Source organism: Crocodylus siamensis, chromosome 1 (assembly GCF_052110815.1).
Source record: "Crocodylus siamensis isolate JL-2025a chromosome 1, ASM5211081v1, whole genome shotgun sequence".
In the NCBI taxonomy this organism is placed as follows: domain Eukaryota; kingdom Metazoa; phylum Chordata; order Crocodylia; family Crocodylidae; genus Crocodylus; species Crocodylus siamensis.
Genome location: NC_143395.1, coordinates 163,072,252 through 163,096,442, shown reverse-complemented (window position 1 = coordinate 163,096,442; position 24,191 = coordinate 163,072,252). Strand labels below are relative to the sequence as shown.

Here is a 24,191-nt window from a genome sequence, read left to right as displayed (position 1 = left end):
TGGCAAATCTACTTAGTGGCAGAGACTTCTATTGCTACTCTTTCCTCTAGAACTATCAACCCTAACTCACTTTCCCTGTTTCTGACAACAGCAAAATAACAGGCCACAATACAATAGACTTTATCACCTTTGTTAGAATACAAGGCAGTCGAGGTGAAAGAGACTTAATGGTGGGGGGGGACTTCAATGAGCTAAGAAGAATAGTCGGAGAAGCACTGAGGTCCCGGAGGGGAGGGGAGTCAGGTGTCCAAGAAGAGTGGTCGCTCCTTAAGGAGGCGATCCTCCGAGTCCAAAGGGAGGCAATCCCAGCATGGATCAAAGGGGGCAGGAGGGCACAAAAGTCTCCAATGCTCACCAAAAGCATCTGGGAGTGTCTCCTAGCTAAAAGGGAGGCTCACACCCAATGGAAGGGAGGGGCCATCACCAGGGAGGACTATACTGCAGTTGCTCGGGGATGCAGGGGGGCAGTCAGGAAGGCCAAGGCGGAGATGGAACTGGGACTAGCTACCCAGATCAAGGACAACAGGAAGTCCTTTTTTAAATACATAGGGGGCAAAACAAAGGTACTGGGTAACCTGGGGCCCCCATGCTACGAAATTTGGTCGTCACACCAGACAACAAAGCTAACCTATTTAATGACTTCTTTGCCTCCATTTTCCTGAGCAGGGACGGGATCAGCCCCCTCACCAGGCCCCCCTTGGGCCCCAGGGGATGCGCACCTAGGCCAAGTTCAGTGAGGATCTAGTCAGGGAACTTCTGGAGGGACTGGATGTATTCTAAATCAGCTGGTCCGGACGATCTCCACCCCAGAGTGCTGAGGGAATTAGCTGAGGTCATTGCAGGACCCCTGACACGGCTTTACGAGCACTCGTGGTGCTCTGGTGTGGTGCCAGAGGACTGGAAGAGGGCCAATGTGGTTCCCATCTTCAAAAAAGGGAGGAAGGAGGACCTGGGAAACTATAGGCCAGTTAGTCTTACCTCATCCTGGGTAAGCTTTTTGAGAGAATTATCCTGGCACATGTTCACAAGGGGCCAGCAGGGGAGGTTATGCTTAGGGGCAACCAACACGGGTTCATTAGAGGCAGGTCCTGTCAGACCAACCTGGTGGCTTCTACGACCAGGTCACCAAATCCTTAGATGCAGGGGTAGCAGTGGACATAGTCTTCCTGGACTTTTGGAAGGCCTTCAACACTGTCTCTCACCCCATTCTCATTAAAAAACTGGGGGGTTGTGGTGTCGACACCCACACAGCCAAATGGGTCACCAACTGGCTGGAGGGCCGCACCCAAGAGAGTGGTGGTGGATGGGTCATTTTCGACTTGGAGGGATGTGGGCAGTGGGGTTCTCCAGGGCTCAGTCCTCGGGCCCGCGCTGCTCAACATCTTCATTCAGTGAATTGAACGAGGGGGCAAAAAGCACCCTGTTCAAATTTGCAGACAACACTAAGATGTGGGGGGAAGTGGGCATGCTAGAAGGGAGGAATAGGCTGCAACCAGACCTAGACAGGTTACAGGGGTGGGTGGGTGAGAATAGGATGGGTTTCAACACTGACAAGTGCAAGGTGCTGCACCTGGGGAGGAAGAACCAGCACCATACTTACAGGCTGGGGAACGTCCCTTCTCATCAGTACAGGGGCAGAAAAGGATCTTGGAGTCATCATTGATGCAAAGAAGATCATGGGCCGGCAGTGTGGGGATGCAGTCAGGAAGGCCAACCACACCTTGTCATGCGTCCACAGATGCATCTCGAGCAGGTCCAAGGAGGTGATCCTCCCCCTCTGTGCGGCACTGGTCAGGCCTCAGCTGGAGTACTGCATCCAGTTCTGGGCGCCGCACTTCAAGAGGGATGTGGACAACATGGAGAGGGTCCAGAGGAGGGCCACTCGCATGATCAAGGGGCAGCAGGGCAGGCCCTACGCGGAGAGGCTACAGGACCTGAACCTGTTCAGCCTCCACAAGAGAAGGCTGAGGGGGGATCTACTGGCCTGTTACAAACTAGTCAGAGGGGACCAGCGGGCATTGGGGGAGTCCCTGTTCCCCCGAGCACTGCCAGGAGTGACTAGGAATAACGGTCACAAGCTGGCACAGGATAAATTCAGGCTAGATACCAGGAGGCACGCTACTTCACTCTCAGGGCAGCTAGGATCTGGAACCAACTTCCAAGAGAAGTGGTGCTGGCCCCTACCCTGGTGGTCTTTAAGACCAGGCTAGACGAACACCTTGCTGGGGTCATTTGACCCCAGTACTCTTTCCTGCTATGGCAGGGGGTCAGACTCAATGATCTGCTCAGGTCCCTTCCAACCCTACTAAACTATGAAACTGTGTTATACCCTTCCCCCTCTGTTTCCTCTTTCATCTGCTTACTGTTATATGTTGAATGTGTTTGTCTAATTTAGATAGTAAATTCCTCAGAGCAAGCACTGTTTCTTTATATTTCTTCATGCTTATTCTCTGATACATATAATCACTAAAGTTATCATCTAAAGAATAGGTTATTAATTTACTGCGGTAACTAGATTCACAGGATTAACCAGTAAGTTTGCAAAAATGTCCTTTTGAAGGTTGGAGGGAGGAGTTAATACTGTTTCAAATAGTCCCTGAACTAGTTAATAAAAATAAGTGAGGCTATAGGAAAGCTGAACATGTAAAATGAAGCTGTTCCTGAGATATGAATAGAGAAAAGGAAACTTCTTACAAGTCAGAAACTTGTTGCACTTTCAATGCCCTATTGCTCCCAAATAGCTTGGCTGATAATGACTGCTTCTGAGTAACTGAAATTTCTCTTTTTGACTTAGTTTAAGCACAATAATTTTTATGCTATAAAAGGATAAATGTAGAGGGGTCTTGTGTTTAGAGTGATGAGTTGGGACGTAAGAATCTTTGGTTAAGTTTCTTTTTTGCCACAGGCTCCTTGTGTGACCTTTAGCGATTCACTGAGCACAAGGTTTTCAAAAAAGTTAAGAGCACCAGCTCTGTGCGTTCCTAAATTTTAGGTGCTTTTAAAAATCCTTTATGCCTAAATTTTCATCTGTGAAATGGAGCTAACAGCACTAACCTGGACTATGGGGATGATGCAAGGATAAATGCATCAATATCTGTGTGGTCCCAAAGAGTACAGTGATTCATTCCCTAGCTGTACGGATAGCTACACTAGGAAGATCACAAATACGCTTTCTATATGATGGAAAGCTGGTTGTAACCTTAGCTATAGGACTATAACAATGAACTTAGAGTATGCAATACGAAAATTGGTATTGTTTAAAGTCTTAAACAAAGAACACAATATGTGATTATATGTGAAATTATCTGCATTATTTGTACACAACAGAACATCTTACATTGTGGAAAATAAAGATGATGAAACTGAAAACATTTTCTTACCATATTAATACTATGTTGTTTATAGTAACTTTAGGTTAAGGTACTTTAATATATTATCTGTAGTTCTGACTAATGGTTGGTACTTAAAATATTTCAAAACAGCTTTAAAACATTAAGCTTATGGGTGCTGAATTTGTATCCTTGTTATACTAGGATAGTGTGCTGTAGATTTACACAGAGAGCTCGGTTGAGGTGATGATTCCCTGGAATTCCTTTTCTATTTCTCAGAGGGGAGAAAAGAAAGATGGGGTAGCTAGTGCTCCCATGCAGCTCTGCAAGGGGATGCAAGACAAGAAGTCTCAGCACTGGTTTCATCTACACACAATTTAACTTCAACTGTAGAACAGGTCAACCTGTTTCTATTGCCATTTGAGCAAACCTATTGGAACAAGCTTCTACTACAGTTCTTAGAAATGGTACTGGATGTGGTTTGCCATGGGCTATATTTGCAGTTAAACAGTATGTCTCTTTGTCTCTCCCTGAATCAACACTGAACTGATTACTGACACCTAGTGTCAAGCAGCAGGGGTAATTTTTTCTCATGTCTTGGTGGATAAGAACAGGAAATATATGCTAGTAAAATAATACATGTCTTGTGTTCCCACTGTGACAGCCTTCCAGAGTACTTGTGGAGAGACTGTTTCTGGGTGTGGTAGTTTATTTAGATTTTGCTGTTTCATTTTTTTAAATTGTCTGACCTGTCAGAGTAGGTGTGGGAAAATAGACCTAGAGGTGGCTCTTCGCCAGAGTTTTACGAGAGTCAAAGTCACATAACACTGGTGAAAATACTGTTGCCGAGAGAGTCTTATAAGAGAAAAGAAATGAATAAAGAATGAGTTACAAAAGCTACACAGGAGGAAACTAGGGAATTTTTTTTTTGTCTCCTTAGATTATGAAGTCATGTAGGAATTAAGAGGGAAATTTGCCTGGTTTAGAAATGAAGATGTTGATTCAATAAACAAAATTACAACAGCACCAGCATGCCAGGGCTTGGTGGGACAACTGTGTGACAGCTACCAAGAAAACAGTTTCAAGCCAAACATAAGGTAAGGCTGGGTAATAGAAGCCAGAAAGAATGACGAACACAGAAACTGAAGATAAATGGACCTTCAAAGAATTGATTGTTTTTCTGGGCTTGGCTGTCAAGATATACCACATCTGAATTCACCAAATTGAGTACATCCAAGGACCTGAGGAGCCCATTAGACACTGATGGCCATGATTCAGCAATTCAGCACATCAACGCAGGCATGTGAGCAGTCTCATTGATTTACATGGAATGATTTACGTGCTCAAAATCAACCATCTGCTTAAGTGCTCACCTGGACTGGACTGAAAGACTTTAATTCTCCAAACTTACTTATACATATGTAATGTGTGTGTGTGCGTGCATCTGTATTAACATTTGTTTAACTTATTCCCTTTCAGATGGAAAGTACTGAAGGATTCCAAACAGTTAGAAAAAAATGATAAATTAGTCTCACACAGTGACTCTATTAGCTGATCTGTATGCATCTGGGGTCTTCAGTGCTCCGATAGGAAAGTCTCTTTCAAAGTTATAGTCATCAAGGTAAGCTGTTGTAGAGGAATCAAACCAGAACAGCTCTTGGGTAATTCTCAGTGATAGGTGGTTGGAAAAATACTACCCATAGGATGCTGTGAATTCCCAGCAGTTGCTGCAGTGCTGTACTTTGGACGCATCCAGTTCCACACTGTCTTTCTCAACGGGAATCTGATATAATCATGATTCATGTTAATCTCTTAGCATATGAAAGGGGCGGGTCACTTTGTTGACACTTTCCAACTCCTTTTCTTGTCATTACTGCTGCAGAAGCACCAACCAAATGCAGCTGGCATGCTTCCATGGTAGCTCTTATATAACCTGGGGCACTAATGTAGAAATAAGTTAAACATTCCTAAGTCAGGCTCATATTGCTTGTCTTAGTGTCAACAGTGCTCACTTGTCCCGTGGTGTGTGGGGCTGATCTTGGAGGGGGTATCTGTGGTTCCTATACATTGTATTTTGGAAGATACCTGGCATGGCTTCAGGAGAGACAGGGGATGAACTTGTCTTCTTTGTGAACGGTAAAAAGGTAAGGGGTGATTTCAGCATTTTGCCCCTGGATTGTGGGTGGATTAATCACTAATTTTATCATGCTGTCTTCCTCTGAAGTTTTCTTACCACCGACTAGCAGTGACAATAAAAGCAGTCACAACAACACTCTTTTCAATTAGGGTTGTGAGGGATATGTTTTGTTTTGCTTTGCAACTTTGTAGCTCATTTGTATATTTATTTATGCTTTATGACTTCATTATAACGTTTTAAAAGGGGTGGCATTAATCAAATAATAATATGAATTACATGAAAGACAGACTAAATTATTTTAAGTTATTTATTTTTCAAAGGTTTTTTCATGATTGTAATAATAATTCAGTAAATTTCTGTGGTAATCATTAGTTAGTTGCTTTATAGTAAGCTGTAAATATAGCCACTTATTTACTACAAATACATGTCATTGCTTGAAACAGTTTGAATACCTATACAAATCTGTAACTATTCAGTAGATTATTATGATCGTGCCTTATGGTTTTCAATACCCAACTGAATTTGAATCAAACATTCACTCCATTTCCATGTATGGAGCTGAATCCTCTTTAGAGATAAATTGAGTAACTGGTATTGCACAAATAAAAATGAAATCAGATCAAATACCAATTATCACCCAAGAAGTGGCTTCATTTCAAAGGTAAATGGAGTGGTTTTTCTGTCCAAGTAGAATTCACTTTCTCACAGTATCCCCTTGGTTGATGCAACAAGGACTGCACTTTCCACCTTGTAATGCCCTGAAACAAATCTGGGCTGGCACTCTGCTGCACTATAGCATTTAGCTGTATCCAAGTTTAATATGAGCCAAATTATGCCCCCTCCTTTTTAGCCATTGAGATGGATGCAGTGCTGTTGCATAGGCAGTATCATGTTAAGAAAGAGAGGTGCAAATTTAGTGTGCCATGGTGGAGCACAGACCCGGGGAGACTGGAGGTTCCCTGTACTGGCTTGGAAGGGAAAGGGCCAACCAGGGAAAGACTAGAATCTTTCCTGGAGAATCAGCAGCTGGATTCAATGGCCATTCTCCCCCTGGCCCCTTTGGATATACAGTATCCTTATTTGGCTCAGAATTGAATTGACTGCTCTTCTGCAGCCTGTGACGGTGTTCCTGTGTTCCCAGAACTCTGCAGTGCACAACCCAGTTAATTGGCTGTCCCTGTCCCAACCAGAGATGGAAAGTAACTTGTGGGTCAGGCTTTCAATTTAGACTTGAATTCAAACCTTCCCAGAGTTTGCAGATATTTGAGGTCAGAGCTCTGGTTTGAACTTGTTGAACAGTTCTTAAAGTTTAGACTTCTGTCTCATTACCAGCCTACCTATGAGGAGGGCAGGGGTTTTAGGCACATGGAAAGCCTAGGGATGTTACACAGCCAGCCCCTGAGCTTGTAGTCTACTCTGAATATGCCCTGGGGTTGCTGTACATGTTGTGGCTGGCAGTCCCTCCCCTCAGACCTGTACATTGGCAGTTTGTATAGGATTGTATTCCTTTATACTCAGGCTCTGCTCACGTTAGGCCATAGTATAGTCAGTTCTGTGTGGGCGGGCACAGGCCAAAGATGCAAAAGAGCCCTTCAGTCATCTTGTGCATCTCTGAAAGGATAGTCATGGTACTGGCCCCTGCATTTCCCAGCTGCCACCACTGGGAGACTGCTCATGCTACCAGCAGAGCCACCTGCTTGCAAAGATTGCTTCATCCCCTTCCATGCTAGTTTGTGGAACTAGGCCAACCTTGTTAAGGGAACAGGCTGTGCTTACAAAAAGGAGAATGAGTGTACTCTGACAAATGCTGCTGGCATTATGCTGCCTACCTACTTTTGGATGTGGTGTTGTGGTTTGTGTTGCTCTCCCACAAAATGCAAGTTCTGAGTGTAAAAGCCAGAATAAAGGATTGGGCCAATTCTATTAAAAAAAATTCTTATGAATGGGCCCAGTTATAAGGTTTACTGGGATCCTTCTGCATGGAAGACATAATTTAAAAGTCATTATGGTCCACTCCTCCTAAAACACTCCTGGGAGCTTGGATAAAGGAGTTCAGGGAGTTTTACCAAAAGGAACACGATACCTTGTCCTGTAGTTAATGGGAAAGGTTACTGCTATAGCTATTCATGACAGCTTGACATTGCGAATCAGCAATCAGTGTTCTATTACGTGGCTAAAGGGCATGATAAGAGGGGCATGATAAGATATGAACTGTCATAGCAGTAGCTTTTATTTTTTTGCATTTGCACCATCTTTAATGTTATTATGAAAAAGGTACTTCATAACAACTGCACATGCTTCACATTCAGGATTTTTTATTTAAAGCACCTGTTTAGTGCTGGCAAGGCTAGCACTATATGCACATGAAGTTATTTTCATGGTTGTGTGTAAATTATTTTATCCTCCATGTATTAGGCATGATGTGCACATACCTACCTCATTAAGGGCTATCCAAAATAGGTGTTGCGCAGCTTAACAGCCTAGAATTCCAACAGCTGTAACAGCTATTGCAGAAGTGTCACAGCCAGCAACAATCTCAGACAGGACATGAAAAGAAGAAGGTATTAAGTATGCACTCACACAGACTCAGTATTTCCATCTCTATCACAGGCATAGAGATAGCATCAAATTAGAACATAAATAAGAATTTTCTTAAATTTGGCTGTAGATGTGCTTGACCCAGAACCTAGAGTCTACTACTCTTGAACTCTGGGGAAGTCTGGAAAGTCTGAAAGTCATAGCTCTGAGCCATTTGTGAACAGAATAATAAATCACCAGAGTCCATTAGAACAGCATAGAAGAGCTCTTTCTTATATCATATGGCTGACTGATACTGTGTGGCTATTTTAAGTTTGCTCAGTTGGTTTTGCTGAGGTTGGTCAAAAGGGAAACTATGATCTGTTATTCTGATCTCCCAAAAATGAAACTACCTTCAATTTCATCCAGTCATTCCTACCATTAGTGCAATGACTGATGATTGAACTGGACCACAGTTTTCAACAAGACATGCAAACTTGGTTTAAAGATTGTAAGTGATAGAGAATTTATTATCTCCCTGGTAAACCGTTAAAAGCATTTTTTTTAAAAGGCCATCTTGAATTGCATCTCTTTTTTAAAAGAAAAATTCTTACTTTTAGGGACAGAGAGATTTCATTCAGTGAGAGAGGTAGAAAAGCCAGCTTGCTGCAAATATGTGCAAGCAGCCAGGCTTTGTTCATTATGTGGAGAGTTTGGCTGTTATGTGTTTAGCTGCCTATTGGGGTTGGACTGTTATTATGGCTAGGCAATATACAAGAAGGTTTTTTCTGGTGGTATCTTTTATTGGAACAACTGTATAGTTGGGAGAGATGTTAGACAAACTTTTGGCCACAAAGACTTGATGAAGGATCTAAAACTTTGTCTAACATCCTTCTCAACTGTACAGTAGGTCCAATAAAAGTTATTACTGAAAAAAAATCCTCCTTGTTTCTTGGGTTTACCCAAGCATGGAAAAACCCAGAAGTTTTAAGTCATTATGAAAATTATCCAATTCCTTTTTCATACTTGGATAAGGTAGAGACAGTTTTGCTTATAAGAGTCAGACTGAGCCTGTGCACATTCTACAAAAAAGCAAGTGTACTTTGATTAGCTTGGTAAACATCTGTTTGGGAAAAAGTAGCGTGTGAAAAGAATTGCAAGAGACTAAGCAAAATACCATTTTTATTACTCAGGTGACCATGCAAATAGGTACATTTTACTCAGGTGTGCAGTCCTAGGATGACACTTACTTATTTACACAAGAATTGCTGAAGGACGCCTGCTCATGGGAGACCATGTGGTGCCCATGGACGCTGATGGAACCTCTGCACAGGAATGTCTCTCTTAAACTCATGCAGAGCGGAGAGGGTTACGTGCTTATGCTGAGCAGACTAAAGCAGAGAGAGCCATCGTGCCTGGTGATGGGAAGAATGACTGGATCTGTGTCATACTATTCCAAAAGACTGTACAAGGAAGGGAATCCATTAACACTCAGAAGTTACAGAAGCAGCTGGAGAGGGACTGTCTTCTTGCCAAGAGGACCATCCCTAGGTTGGGAGTGTGAACCCTACTTACCATCCTAAATATACATGTGTAGCATTTGTTTAGCTGTGTTTTGGAGAAGTAGTTTAATCATCCAGTTCTAAAAATATGGATTTGGTTGGGAAATATTATGGATTTGGTTGGGAAATACCGTTTCTTCTCAGAATTTTTTTTTTTAAATAATCCTGCTGCACGTCAGAGGGATAAAATCCAGGCAAAAGGGACAAGGCAGTAAAATCTCAACCTTAAAGAAGTCATAAAAGTGTCCTTTGTTTTAGTTTGTCCTTCAAAACTGGGATAGATTAGCATAAATAAACTGCAACTAACATCCTTAGGACTTGAACATTATAAGAGCCAAGAATACATGATCCCATGCTGTTACACAATTCATTTGGAAATGTTCTTTGACACTATTAATAACAAAAGAGAAGAACAAGTCAGGAAGAGATAGAGAACAGAACTTTGATTTTTGACCATAGCTCAGAGGTTCAAGTGAAACCTAGTTTTAAATATAATAGATAACAGTAAACAACATTATTAACAATTAAGGCTGAGTTGAGTTGAAATGTGCAGATTAAGATTCAAGATGCTTATTAACATAACAACTATCAATATAATACTAACAGGGGACTAGAGAAACTGCAGGGTAAATCAGAATTAGAATTTAATCTTGGGGTGGAATTCAGACACAAGAATTAATCATCTTCTTACATTGATAAATAACTTTTAATGGTCAGCAATGGTGCTACTCAGTTGAAGCCAACAGGCCAACTTAATCACATTTCTAATGACACTGATGTGAAGAAAGTTGTACTTGGACTGAATTGACTTTTCAAATTCAATATATCTGTACTGCTGCATAAATGAAGCTTGATCAGGTGATTTCAATCCTTTTCTCTTCTTTCAGGTAGTAGAAAAAAATGCTGACCCAGAAACGACTCTATTAATTTACCTACGAAGAAAATGTATCCAATGTCAAGAACAGCATGTGATTTCATGTGGTTATGGCATTTCATAGTTGTTTACTGTTTCTGTCCATCTCTCAACTGCTAGCCAGAACCCACATCTGGAAATAAGTTGTGTGTGTGGGGCTGGTATTTTTTGAAGTGAGCAAACTACATCAGCAACTGCAAGCCAAGCAACATTAAAACAGACTACTACATGGAAGAGTTTTTGCAACTGGTCCAGTAGTTTTTAGCAATTCATAGATGTAAATCTGACAAAATTCAGTGAGTTAGCAGGGGGTGATGACTTAGAAAGGATCAGCTGCTCCTCAGTAACTCTTTGTGTATCTGCATTTACTCCTTCATAAGTGATAAGTAAACCATGGTAATTCACCCCTAAATCAAATTGAGGGTTTTTTTGCGAAGAAGAGTGGGTATATGGACTGTTACCACAGAGCAGCTGATGCATGGCAAATTTCCAGTCACTGTAATTTGTATATTTTCCTATACCCTGGTATGGATAAAGAATCTTATCAAATACAGAGACATCGATTTGAAAGAGAAGTTCATTTTTGATCACAAAAACTAAACAGCATTTTCCTGGCCAATATGAAATGAGGCTGTTTCCATTTCTATTTCAGCACACTAAAGCTGCTAGTGCTTTTGGTTATGCCATCTATTGGCTAACATAGGTGTCTTGTATACTTCTCATGCAGATAGAAAGATGGAGAGAAGCAAGACCTGAGGCGAAGATCCTCTGCACAGAACTGGTGTCTCCTTTAAAAAAGGCATAGTGTCCACTTACCTCTTGGTTGCTGCCACATTCTAGCAGGCTCCCAAGGGATAAGGGAAAACAGAGAATATAGATGTAATACTTACTTGGATGCATCTTAGATGCACAGGCAATGTGGCCAGGTGGGAGGGATTGTGCTCTGCCCTCTTTCTGTCCCCTTGTGCCCCTTTCAACATTTGTTCCTATGAATCTGAGCTTGTTAATGTCTAAAAATGATTAAGCATGCGAGAAAATCAAAGCCCTGTTGAAAAGCCCCAAAGTTACAGAAGGTCTACAGCAAAGAATGCTGGGCCCTTCAGGAGCTTCTCACCTACATACTATTTAAACGGATTAGCATTCCTGGCAGCGAAAATCCTTAGATTAGGCCCCAGTAGAGCTTCCTGAACAAGCTGTATTTGATAAAGCAGACACATGATGGTATGGAAATAATCAGTTTCAGAATAATTCCAGCTTCAGAATAATAACATCAATGATGTTATTATTCTAAAGGGCCTAAATTCACTCCCACTGAAATAATGACTTCCATTGCCTTCAACAGTGGAAGAGGCCGGCCTAAATTGATTCTCAGCATAGTCATGTGTCTGCTGTCATTCACTAAAAACCAATTCCAGCTCACCCTCTGCTCTAGCTGAACCTCTTCATTATAAACAGCATTCATTATATTAAAAAAAAAACAAACCAAACCATAACAAAACAAAACATTAAAAAAAAAAATCCCAGATACTGCTTTTAAATCTCTAATAGCTGATGTTTGGTTTATATAGTGACTTCAGCTTGGCTTCTGTCTTGCCCCGGCAAAGCGAGATGGTTTATGGGTGACATAAAAAGCCATAGGCTTCTGTGTGGCATTTTTCCCAGGTGAAAGCTGAAGATTTGATCCTGCAAATTCTGTTGCTGCAGGAGAAAGTCCTGCTGAAGTCCATAGTCATTTGGTATACAAAGCACAGATAAGCCTGGGCTCTGAGTTAAAGCAACAGCGAGGGGCCAGTATGCTCTCCATGTGTAAATAAGCCTGCGCACTAACATTTGATAGAGCAAGCAAATTTCCATGAGGGTCCCCTTGTCAAATGTCTCCTGTATCCTTTCACTGGAGAGTTCAGGAGGCTGTTTCGTTCCTTGCGGCTGAAACTATGGTGGAGCTGCAGCAATAACCCTTTCTGCACAGGGACCCTGTGTCTTTCTACTGGTCCTCTCTCCCAGCACCTCCTGCTTCTGACTCCATTAGAATCAGGCCATCAAGGAAACCTTGCAGGAAGGCTCAGCATGTACAAGGTAACATAGCCCCAGGAAACAAGCAAATATTTGCTTTTATATTTGCATGAATATGTATGTTATGTTTTATGTAAGAATACATGTGTGTATATGCTATTGATCTTTCTGTATATACAGTCAACTGGCTGTTTGGATGATAGCCATGAACCAATTTAGCTCATTGGGACAACTCATGTAATTCAAGTTAGGCATGGGCTTAAATTCCTAGTAAAATTGGGCTTCATTGAATTCCTTTTGTAATCAATGGATCTCTGAACTCTGAACACATGTAGCATTACTGTCTTCAACAGGAGAGAACACTTGGTATTATTGTTGCTTCTTTTGATTGCATTGTTTGTACAGATTCCTGAATTTGATCATCAGAGAGACTAGTTTTTAAAACAGGGATCTAGAGCTATATGACTAATATCAGGCACTTCTGGTTTTGTTCACTTAGTTTTCTCAGCTTATACTGATCCTGTAGTTTTCACATCAGTATTTGAGACTTGTAAAAATGAAAGCATTAATAATATAATCAAAAGAAAAAAATGTAGGAACTAGGTTTCAGCCAGAATATTCAGATACGAGATTGCAAGATTTGGCTTCATAAGGTTTCCTCCACGACAGTTTTCTAGGGCCTTTGCTACATTCCTTTGTTTTCCTTAATGCTTTTTCTCCTAGTGGGCCTATGTGGAACAAAGCTAGGCTGCGGAGAAGGTGGATGTGGTGCTTGTACAGTTATGATATCCAAGTATGATAACCTCCAAAAGAAAATCATGTATCCTTTGCAAGCTGGATGTCTAAAACAAATGTGTAGTAAAATGACCGTGCACTATAGCTTCATGATTTAAAAAATGTTGTTTGAAAGGTATGTTTCTGCCAAAATCTCAAGCTCCATTTCAGAAAATAAGCTCAGGAGGTAGCAACAAGAAAATATTTCCTCCAGAAGTATTACTTAGTATTTACAGGGTTTAGTCCTTGTCTTGAAGGGTATGCATTGGTTCTTATCACAGAACCTCAAAGGTCATTCCTGATACGGAATCCCTTATGAACCTAACGTAGCCCTCTCTGTTGTAATGCAATCAGGTTTTTGCTCTGGTAAGAATGAAGTAATAATTGCTCTGCTGGGATTTTGTTTTATGCTTTCTGCTTTTCATTTTATGCTTTCTGTTGGTAGACAGCCACTCTTCCTGCAAGTATGCCTTTAATCTACAAAGTGCCTGCTCCTACCTGACACAGGGAATGCCTCTGAGAGACATTTACTGCAGAGCTCCCTAATTAGCTCTGCAGTAAATGTCTCAGCATTTATACATGTAGTGCTATTAGTACAGAGCAAATTAATTAACGCCGCAGTAGGTTACTACTTGTAAATATAAGTACTATCCTATTGTGGAGTTTTTTACACCACAGCAGCACACATGTAGATGCTGACCAGTTTGGCTGGGGCACAAGGGTGCTTCAGTGCAGGTGCTGCCTGCTGGCTAGTCCCACAGTAGAACACCCTCGTGCCCCAGCCAGTCCCTCTGCAGCATGTTGAGCTGGGTTGGAGCAGCTCCAGACTGGTAGGCTGACCCTCTCCAAGGGCCCCTCCCAATCAGGGTTGTTCTTACTCAGCTCAGCTGTGATCCCAGGTGCATGTTCAAATGGTGCACCCGAGAACAATAAATACTGGCGCAATATGGACCAGAGTTAATTGTTCCATACTAATAGCACATGTAGATGCACCCACAGGAATTTATATTATTCTCCATTCTTGCTTATTTGTGGTGCTAAGCAATGAAAAATGAATCAAGAAGATATAAAACAGTGAGTATTTATTTCTATGCAGAATGGGAAAACATTCAAATGCTGACAAATACTAAGAGATATTTTAAGAGATGTGTCTGATCATCTGACTTTTTCACACAGCCTAGAATGAAGGGATGACTCTCAGAAAAAAAATTACTGGATCTCTTTAAAAAAACCCACCTTGAATTATTGCATTCCTTAATAGCTGGATAGTTTTCTAAGGCTATCCTTGTAGCAGAGATAAGGAAGGAAAAAATAGCTAATTCTGGCAATATTGTTGTATTCTATCTTTAATCTGAACCATTATTACCTTTTTTGCCACCTGAAACAGGTGTTTCTGGGCAGTCTGAGTGTAGACTGAGTATATGGGAAAAACAAATTTTTGAGTTGTAATCTCAACTAGGTACCAATTTCTGTGGAAGGCCTGATTGAGTCATTTGACACGTCAGTCACTTTTTCCCTTTTGTAATATTTTCATCTAAACTGCCAAATGAATTTACTCTTTGAAAGTGCTTTGAGGATATTAAATGCTGGGCAAAATCCTGTATTTCCTACTCAGGTGAAACGCTCAGTGTTCTCAACTAAAGTTTGCCTGAGTGTGAACCACAGGATTTGGCTAATTATTAACTATGTTCAGTTCATTTTGTTTTACTGATGGTCTTACACTACATTCATCACTGTGATAGAGTGTCTTTCAGAACCACAAAGTTGCAGTGGAAATTTCCACCTGGACTTTCCTCTTTGGTGCAGAAACCCTAGGTTAAATATATCCCCGAGAATTTAGGCCTTAAGTGTTTTGCCTGAGCAGAGCTCTTAATTTTTTCTGTGCCAGGCAGGCTGCCAGCCTTAGTCCATTCCCTTGTCATAATCAGACTGAGTCATGGGCATGCTAGCACTGGCAAATATTTTAGAAATGAAATGACCTTAATATATGATTCTAGCCACTACTCTGCAAATGCTTGCCTTTTCCCCATCTGTGCCCTGCATCATGTAGCAGTAACTACTGTCGAAGGCATAGGAAACACAAAAACCAGGCTGCACCCAGCCCAGGTAAGCCATTCGTACTATTAAGTTTTAAGATGATGTAACTTGGGGTAGGCAAAATGTGGCCTGCGGGCCAGATGCGGCCTGCCAGGACATTCCATCCTGCCTGCAGGGCCCCTAAAAAATTTAGAAAATTAATATTAATCTGCCCCTGGCCACCTGTCATACATGCCTCGATGGCTTGCCAAAACTCAGTAAGTGGTCCTCCGCCCAAAATAATTGCCCACCCCTGAGGTAACTTGTTATGCCCAGAGTGGCTGGCCTTTGGTTTGCTGACCTGTCCTGCTAGCAGGGGGCAAAGCCCCTACATTAAGCTGCTGCTTTCTGCTGACTCATGGTGGCATGCTTGTCTTGCTTTCCTTACTATCATCATTGAATAGCTCCTTGGGCAGCTCAAGTAAGGGACAGGGACAGAGCCTCTGTGAGGAGTAACTTGGTCTGGGCAGTGTTCTTTGGATTTACAATGTTAATAACAGCACAGCCCAGCAGCTGTGAGTTTGACTTCACACAGTGTGTGCATGATGCTTTGCTTATGTAGAAATGCCACCTGCCTGGACTTGACTCTTGCAACAAGCCCTTGCACCAGTGCACTCAAGCATATCCCACCAGCCTGTGCCAGCTGACATGGTCAGGAAATCAGCCACACACTGTTACCTGGTTGTTGTTCCCACTTTTCTTTTCAGGAGAGAATAGCAAAAAGCCATGGATCCCAGTGTGGCTTTTGCACTCCTGGCATTGTCATGTCCATGTATGCCTTACTTCGCAGCACAGCTGAGCCCAACATGGAGGAGATAGAAGGTGCTTTTCAAGGTAATAACTATTCTAACACAAGCCTGCAGAGTTGCAACTTGTGCTGTTTTGGCTACATTTGCCTCTTCAAATGGGATGAAGGTGCACTAGTTTCATGTATTACCTTAAAACCAGTCAGCTATAAGCTGTTCACTTTACATTGCCCAGGGTGTTTGAAACGAAAGGATTTGCCAGACATGGCCAGAGAAGAATTCCTCTTATTATCATTATTAAAATACTTTTACAGAAGCAGTGCCTCAGGGCCATAGTCACAGACCATGCCCTGCTGTACTAGGTGCTGTACAAATACAGAATGAAAAGTTGGTCTCTCCATAAAGAGTTTGCAACCTAAATAAATCCCCTGATGAATGGATGCTCCTCAACAATGGCAATGGTGATGATAGAAATAGTGTATGTGCCAGTTATGCATAGCCCTTAGTAATTGTTGTGTCAGCTCTGTGTAGTGGGCTGGGAACATGAAGGAATAAGGCTCCATTATGCAAGTTCTCTTCTCTACTTTATATCAGACTCCTGGTGGCTTTAATCCTGGGGCTAGGGCTGAACCTAGGCTCAATCAGGGATTTATAACTAGCCTTAGGATTGCCACCTGCACTGAGAGGAGATGAGACGTACAGGACTGAACTTGACTGGACTTCAATAATACAGTTCCAGAAGTTCTCAAAAATAAACTAAAGAAATGCAGGCTGGATAGGATTGCTGTTACGTGGGTACAGAATTAGCTGAATAACCATGAGCAAAGAATAACTATAAATGAATCAATGTCAGAAGGGCAGGGGGCTTCAAGAGGGGTTCTACAGATGTCTTTAGTGGATCTGATGCTGTTTAACATTTTTATAAATGATTTTAATCCAAGAGTACAGGCCTTCCTGATTTAAGTTTTCAGGTGACACCAGATTGGGAGAGCTTGTAACCCTTTGGAGAATAGGATTAGAATTAAAAAGAATGTTGATAGTTTGGAGAACTGGGCACTAGACAGTAGAATGAAATTAAGCAAAGGCAAATGTAAGATGCTACACCTAGGGAAATAAAACCAAATGCAGATTTAGATTAAATCTCAGGGGGAAAAAAATCTTTGCTGTTACACTAGTAGACAATGAAGCAAGCTGTCTGTGGAATGCTGTACAACCTCCTTCCTTGGACGCTTTCAAGAAGAAATTGGAAAACCATCTTCCTGGGATGGTTTACAAACAACACATCCTGTACTTGTGACCCATAAAGTCCATTCCAGCCTTACGATTCTATGAGAATTGATCCCTTCATTTTTCTAGATGGTGGGTATAACTAGTCAGTTGTAATTAGCCAACCTTCACTGCTTGCATAGAAATTTGCAATAGAAGGACTCTTACCTTTTATTCTTTTGCACTTGCAATGCAGGAAACCTGTGTCGCTGTACTGGATACAGACCAATTCTGGAGGGGTACAGGACGTTTGCTAAAGTAAGTGGCCTCAGGTGGCAGTGCAGATTTCTGGAAGATGTTACCTAACTTTCAGCAGCAAATATAGTGCACAGTTGAACTGGGAGGAAGAGGAAATACATTTGGTACATCCCTGCTTCCTAATTAAATCCTAAACATAATGCGGGATCCTGTCATATGTGTATCTCTTGTACAGATAATATGACTAGAACAACTTAATCACAATAATTGTTCAGGACAGTTGCATTTATTTATGAAAAAGTGTACCAGCATGGGGTCCCAAATTGGGTCACCTCTAAATCAGATTTTTTTCATCATGCTTTTGGTAAAACTCTTGCCCTCTAGCCTCCCCTCATAACAAAACAGATCCCAAATATCCTGGATATGAAATGGTGAAAAACTACATTGTACAGAAGAGGACAAACTTTGGAGGAGTCTAACTTGAAAATTGATTTTATGAAAATAGTCCCCAGTTGGGTTGTAGGAAGAGGCAGAACACTACACAAGGTAGTGCAGTGATTATTGCTATGGGAGGACTGCTGTTGTATCAAAAACACCAAGAAATAAACAAGTCACTTTGAATAGAGCATGCACATGTAATTGTGTAACAGGATAAAATGAAACAGCAGCCACAGGAAAATCTATTACAAACTGGAGCAGTTTTCCCAGGGAAATGGTAGCAGCTCCATTACTCAAGCTACTTAATCCTAAACTGGACATGTCCTACAAAATAAGCTGCAGAAAACAGTTATACAATAGCAAGAACAGAGATGCACTTATTTGGCATCTTCCGTGTCCCATTTCTATATTTCAGTGGTAGAAATAACAATAAAAGGGGACCAATTTCTCTTAAAAGTGAATCAAACTTGTTAAGTTTTCATTGAATCTACAGATTTTTTCTCTCAACAATTTTTGCCCATGCAGGATTGGGGTTGCTGTGGGAGAGCAGCCAATGGCCCAGGGTGCTGTAAGACTGAAAAGGAAAACAGTGCAGTAAGTGGAATTAAAAAGGCAGTTGTCTTAACTTATAGTTTAATTAACTTATTTTATTTGATTGTCTCTCTGAGCCCAGCCATGAGGAACAACAGGCACTTGATCAGGTCTGAACTGTTCACTAGATTAGAGAACTCTGGTATTAAACCCGCACTGACAAACATATTATTGACATTAGAGGAGAAATTGTAGAACGCTAGATAAGGTAACACATTTACAACAGTGTCGGTTTGTACACCGATGTAAGTTATAACAGTGTCTGTCTCGAATGGACAGTTGATGTACATCCCCAAGGGAGGTGTCTGCACTACAGTAGGAGCTTGACCAGAAGCACCCGAGGACCTGGTAATAGCTTGTTTGCATTGAGCAAATAGCTACCCTGGGATGAAAAAGGCTAGAGCTGCAGGCACCTAATATATCAGCAATACTTAACCAGGGTGTTGGGGTCGGGGGTGGATCCAGAGACAGTGCAGTACTGCAGTTGCACCCCACAACCCTTGATCCCAAACTTTAAAACAAACTGCCTGAGAGAAGCAGCGGCATTTCTATTCAGGCCGTGCTGACAGGGTCAATTGTTCATAGCTCATTATTATCATCTCCCTGATTCCTGTTAATCTCTCCGCACTCCACCACAGGTGTTAAAGACCCCCTCTCCTTTTAAATGGTCATCATGTTTCACTATTCAAACTATCTTTGCTTCTGCAATTTCCTGTCTAGTAGCCCTTCCTGGTTATGTCTCTCTTCTACTGTACAGTCCTGCAGACTGTTTTTAGCTCTGGCAAAAAAAACGTAGCTCAGGTGATGTCATATTAACTCAGGTGTAGAAATGACTGACAGGGAAGTACTGGAGGCACTGTCAAGACACTGAAGGCTCGATTTTGTTTTATGAATCTGAATAAGAGACATACAATTAACTATAATTACTGCAGGACTAATGACACAATATCCTTTGACTATTTTTGCCTAGTCTGTTGTGTTTTTTTAAACTGTATATATACTCTAGCAAATTAGTGTAGATTCCAATAGTTATGTACTTTGTTTTGATCTTAAGCTGAATAATATACTACTAGCCCTCTACCATATTAGTATAGCTTCTAATTTATCTTTAACTGGAGAAAATATGTGTTGTATTATATATGCCATACCATCTGCACCTCCCTTTTCAAAATTCTAGATCCATCTATGGGCAGGGCACCCTACAATGCTGCCAGACCTTTTGAAAGGTGTGGTGAGGTGTTAGGAGATAAGTGGATAAAATAGGAATCAAAACTTGTGGCAGAGGTGATTATCTTTTGTTAGACCAAATAGATATTTGCAAAAAAAAAACCCAACCATTTTTTTTGCAAATATCTAGTTGCTCTAATAAAAGATAATCGCCTCTGCCACAAGTTTTGATTCTTTTTGCCTGTAGACCAATATGGCTACAACCTGGATACCTAACACACAGATAGGTGCAGGCTCAGGTCCCTGCACTTATTGTCAGTGTCCCTGAATGTTCTCCCATCTGTACTGACAGGCCTCTCTGCAAGGAAGTAAGCACTGTAATCTATAAGTTAATTTTCCAATTTCAGTAACACTCAGTGCAAATAGAGCCCAATGAGGAGTGTCTCAGTTTCAATGAGGGGTCTCTTGAGTCCAAAACCATTGGGAACCACTGTAATAGATCATGTAAGGTGTCCCATTCTGAAGTTTTTGGAAAGAGAATTTTGATAGTTCATTTTGAAATGACTTTTCAACATAGGTATCGTTATATTTGACCTAAAAATGGATTTAGATAAGTTGAATGGAATATATCAATTTTGTGGAAGCAAAACATTTTACTCCAAAATAATTTTTTTCAGATTTGTTTCTTGGAAAAATTCTGAATTTTTAAATTACATTTCTGAATGAAAAGTGACTCAAAATCATGTAACTTCCCACAGGTTGGAAGATCAGGTTCATGAAAACTTCTGCTCTTAGGAGAATGGTGCAATGCATTCTTATTTGCATCAAGAGAGGAGTTATAATTTTCACTCTGAGTTATTCTTTTTATTAAAAACTGGGCACATCTACACAAGATGCTAAAAGCACAGTAGATTAATTCTACTGCACAGCGCATCATGGTGAAAGCTGTGCTAATGCACTAATGCACAGCAGAATTAGTCAATTGCACATTAGCGTCATCTAATAATTGTATGCCAGTGCTACTGTGTGGTAGCGCCAATTACGGTGCATTACATTAGTACCTATTATTACAGGTACTAATAACAAGTGATGCGCCATAATCATAATGCATACCTGTAATAACAGGTACTAATGTAATGCGCTGTAATCTGTGCATTAATGCACATGTAGACATGCCCACTGACTTCTATATATTGGAAAACTTGTGTTTTTTAAAGAATTTTGTATTTTTCAATAAAATGTCAAAACAGCAAACCTGAAAATAAGTTTTGATTCCAATTTTATCCACTTATCTCCTAACACCTCACCACAACTTTCAAAAGATCTGGCAGCATTGTCAGGTGCCCTGCCCATAGACAGATCTAAAATTTTCACATTTCCCTCTCTTTTCTCCTCCCCTTAGGAAGCAAATGGTTAAAGGAAAAAAGTGGAAAATGAGCAGAAGAAAATCTTAATTTTTTTGCTTTTCAGGTTTTTGGAATTTTCAAGTTTTTTTTTACTCTGTGGTCAATTGAAAAATTAAAAATGTTTGTGAAATATATATCCCATTTTTCAACATACTTTTCTTGTTTTTGGAAACCAGACTGGACAAAGTGCTGGATGGTAGGTTAGAGGGAATAATATTATGGTTGCCAATGAATGGACTAACAAACTCTTCCACCTCAAGTTTCTAGGATTCATGAATCATTAATGGGTGAGGATTTGCCTGTAAAGAAAGTTAGGATTGTTTGATTTTGCATAAGTGTTTGAGGAATTATTTTTTTCTCTTTAGAACCAGGGCTGCTGTGGAAAAAGAGTGAATGGCCCAAGTTGCTGCATGAATGAAAAAGAAGAAAATGCAGTAAGGCCTCTCACAACCATTGTCTTTTTTCCTTTCTTTTCATTAGTTTTGTTAGTTGTTTGCTGTTCAACTTTTTTATTCTATTTATTTATTCTTGCCAGAGCCTGAAATCTATATTAATTTTACTCAGACAAAGCACCAAGGGCTGATTTGATTTTGATTTTCCATAATCCCTGCCCTCCCCCCCCAAAGCTACCAATGTAAAAAGGGTAGAAATAAGGTTGAATAACACTCTCTGAGTTATCTTGAGTGGAATCCCAACTAAAGTCAGATAAATCTAAGCTGCAAGCCCAGTTTTTTTGTTTGTCTTTGTCATTTCACTGCATCAGTCTTATCTGTTTTTTCATGTAATGAAAAAAAATGGATCTGTTGTGACAGGGAGCCATCACAAGGCCGGTCCTGATGTTGGCCAGCCCACCTATCTAGGGCAGTCTGCCCTGTCTCACCTGCCACAACTTGATGTACTAAACTAGATGTTGAGTTGTGGGAGGCTGTCCATTTAATGCCCCAATGCCTAGGGGGTTATATATGGCTCTGACCACACAGATGGCATCCAAATAAATACTAGACCAAAGGCTCACAGTACACTCACTATGACTTCCCTGGCCCTTTTGTTGAGCTGCATTTTGCCTCAAGCCCAACCCCAGCCTCAGATATCTGGAGACTAACCTTGGCCTCTATGCCCCTTCATTGGGGCCTCCATCTTATGTCCTTTCACTAGCCTTCTCGCTCAGGCCATCAACTGCTTGCTAAACTCTTTGGAGTTGGCCTGTGCACAGTCCTTTAGGCCACTCCTGCAGCTCTACTCCGCACGCCCCCTGTGCAGCCCTTCAGGCCTGCCTACGCAAACGCTACTCTGCACGGCCTACTTCATTCACTACACCCTGTCACTGGGGCCACTCTACCACCCCGTCGCTAACTGGGGTCTTATACCCGCTAGGCAACTGGGGTGGCATTTCCTGGGGAATACCCCACCACAGGCAGCCCCACCATACTATCCATCCCTGGTAGGGTGTAGTTTTATGTCATTCCCCAGGACCAGGAACCTCCTGCCATCCCCATCACTCCTGCCCTTACCTCCAAGATGTTGTGAGCCAAGGCTGTAGCTGGGCGATGTTCTCCCTACAACTGCAGCCAGCAGTTTGTTGGCTTCTCCTGCTCAGTCCTGCTCTTATTACTAGCAGCTGAGCCCTCCTCCTCAATCAGGTAGTCCCCTGCTGGCCATGTGACTTGTGATGGGGAGTACAGCCATCTGCAGGCTGCCCTTCTGCTTGGTCTTAGCCGTTAAAGTAGCAGGCACCAAACGTGCTCTGCCACATATGTAATGAGAAATGAATGGAAGTTGCACATGGACTGAAGGAATGGTAGTAAAATTCAATCTGTATTCTTTAACAGGTAACAATATCTTCCAGTTTGTTCAATCCAGCTGAGTTCCAGCCTTTAGATCCCACACAGGAGCCTATCTTCCCACCAGAGCTACTGGTAGGTCTGTTCATACAGGAGAGCAATGTGACTCACTGAAACTGATTATCTCAGGCAGGATTTGCATGTCCCCAGTTCCCCAGTGGCTCCTGCCCTGAGAAGCCCACAGTGCAAAGGAAGATGCTGATGAAATGAGATATCGTGGCTAAACCAAAGGAGACATTAGCTCTCCAGTGTGTTATGTAGGAGCTCTGCCAGTAAAGGCTACCAAGGATACCCTAAGTAGGCTGATTAAGTGTATTCCCATTAGAGATACCCAGTTTCTGCCTAAGACCCACACTGGCCACTGCCATTCTGTATTTTAGCTGCTTTGGTTTCCTCTTGGGTCATCCTGAATCCTGGGCAGATCTTCTATCAGCAGATGTCCTACACCAGGATTTTATCAGCTCATGTGCTTTAGTATCCTGTACATTTAACAGACGATCTTTAAAACTGTGTTGTTAGTTTCAGTGCTGAGGCCAGCTGCTAAACCAAATATAACATTACCTAGGTCAGTGACTTTCAAACTGGGATATGTATACTACCCTGGGGGTATGCAGCTCTTTACCAAGAGCTTTGTGCCTACATTTTAAGAATGGCAGTGGAGCTTTTGTTTGGTCAAACAAAGATGGGTAATGATGTTGCTGCATGTTGACATTGGTAAATGTGCAGGGACACATGGGGTATAGGGGGTACGAGCAGCAATATTTTGTAGGTAAAGGAGTACACAGACAAAAAAGTTTGAAAACCACTGACCTAGGGTATTTTCAGTCCTTTCTAGAGATTATCATAGACGTTGTTTGTTCAGTCTCAAATTTCTCCTATTTTCTCTATAAGAAAGTTTCCTGTTTAAGGATTGCCTTTGTGTTTTTGGAAGGAAGCCATGTTAGTCTTCTGTGTTCTCAAGTTTACCATTCCTCTTAAGCGGCAATCACAGGATGAGGAGAACCAAGAGACAAGTCTGAGTCTGGGTTTGGGTTTGTTGCTACTAATACTCATTCTAGAGTGATTGAGACCTATGCAATGATTGCAGTCTCATTACAGAAAGTGAGAAGAAGATTCTATTCATTTCCGGATTATACCTGCAGAAGCTGACAAAACTTAGGACAGATGGTCCTTAGAGAGGAGAGTTCTTCTCATAAGGGGGATGTGGCAGCATAAAA

At 41.5% G+C, this 24,191-nt stretch overlaps 1 protein-coding gene across 11 annotated transcripts in view; it reads left to right on the top strand.

Annotated features, from left to right (window-relative positions):
* Positions 1–24,191, top strand: part of XDH (xanthine dehydrogenase) — a 94,100-nt gene that overhangs the window by 6,842 nt on the left and 63,067 nt on the right. For 4 of the 11 annotated variants that reach the window (XM_090047408.1, XM_090047370.1, XM_090047379.1 and 1 more), the window contains 10 exons: positions 4,270–4,950; positions 9,177–9,534; positions 10,433–10,490; positions 13,195–13,291; positions 15,243–15,351; positions 16,029–16,155; positions 17,530–17,591; positions 18,495–18,563; positions 21,499–21,567; positions 22,963–23,049. In XM_090047408.1, the coding sequence (XP_089903534.1) occupies positions 13,254–13,291; positions 15,243–15,351; positions 16,029–16,155; positions 17,530–17,591; positions 18,495–18,563; positions 21,499–21,567; positions 22,963–23,049 (561 nt within the window). In that variant the 5' untranslated portion in view covers positions 4,270–4,950; positions 9,177–9,534; positions 10,433–10,490; positions 13,195–13,253. Of the gene's footprint in view, positions 1–4,269; positions 4,951–4,988; positions 5,474–9,176; positions 9,535–10,432; positions 10,491–13,194; positions 13,292–15,242; positions 15,352–16,028; positions 16,156–17,529; positions 17,592–18,494; positions 18,564–21,498; positions 21,568–22,962; positions 23,050–24,191 lie in introns of those variants that run through there. The other 7 variants (XR_016442346.1, XR_016442345.1, XM_090047399.1 and 4 more) reach the window with 6 other exon arrangements.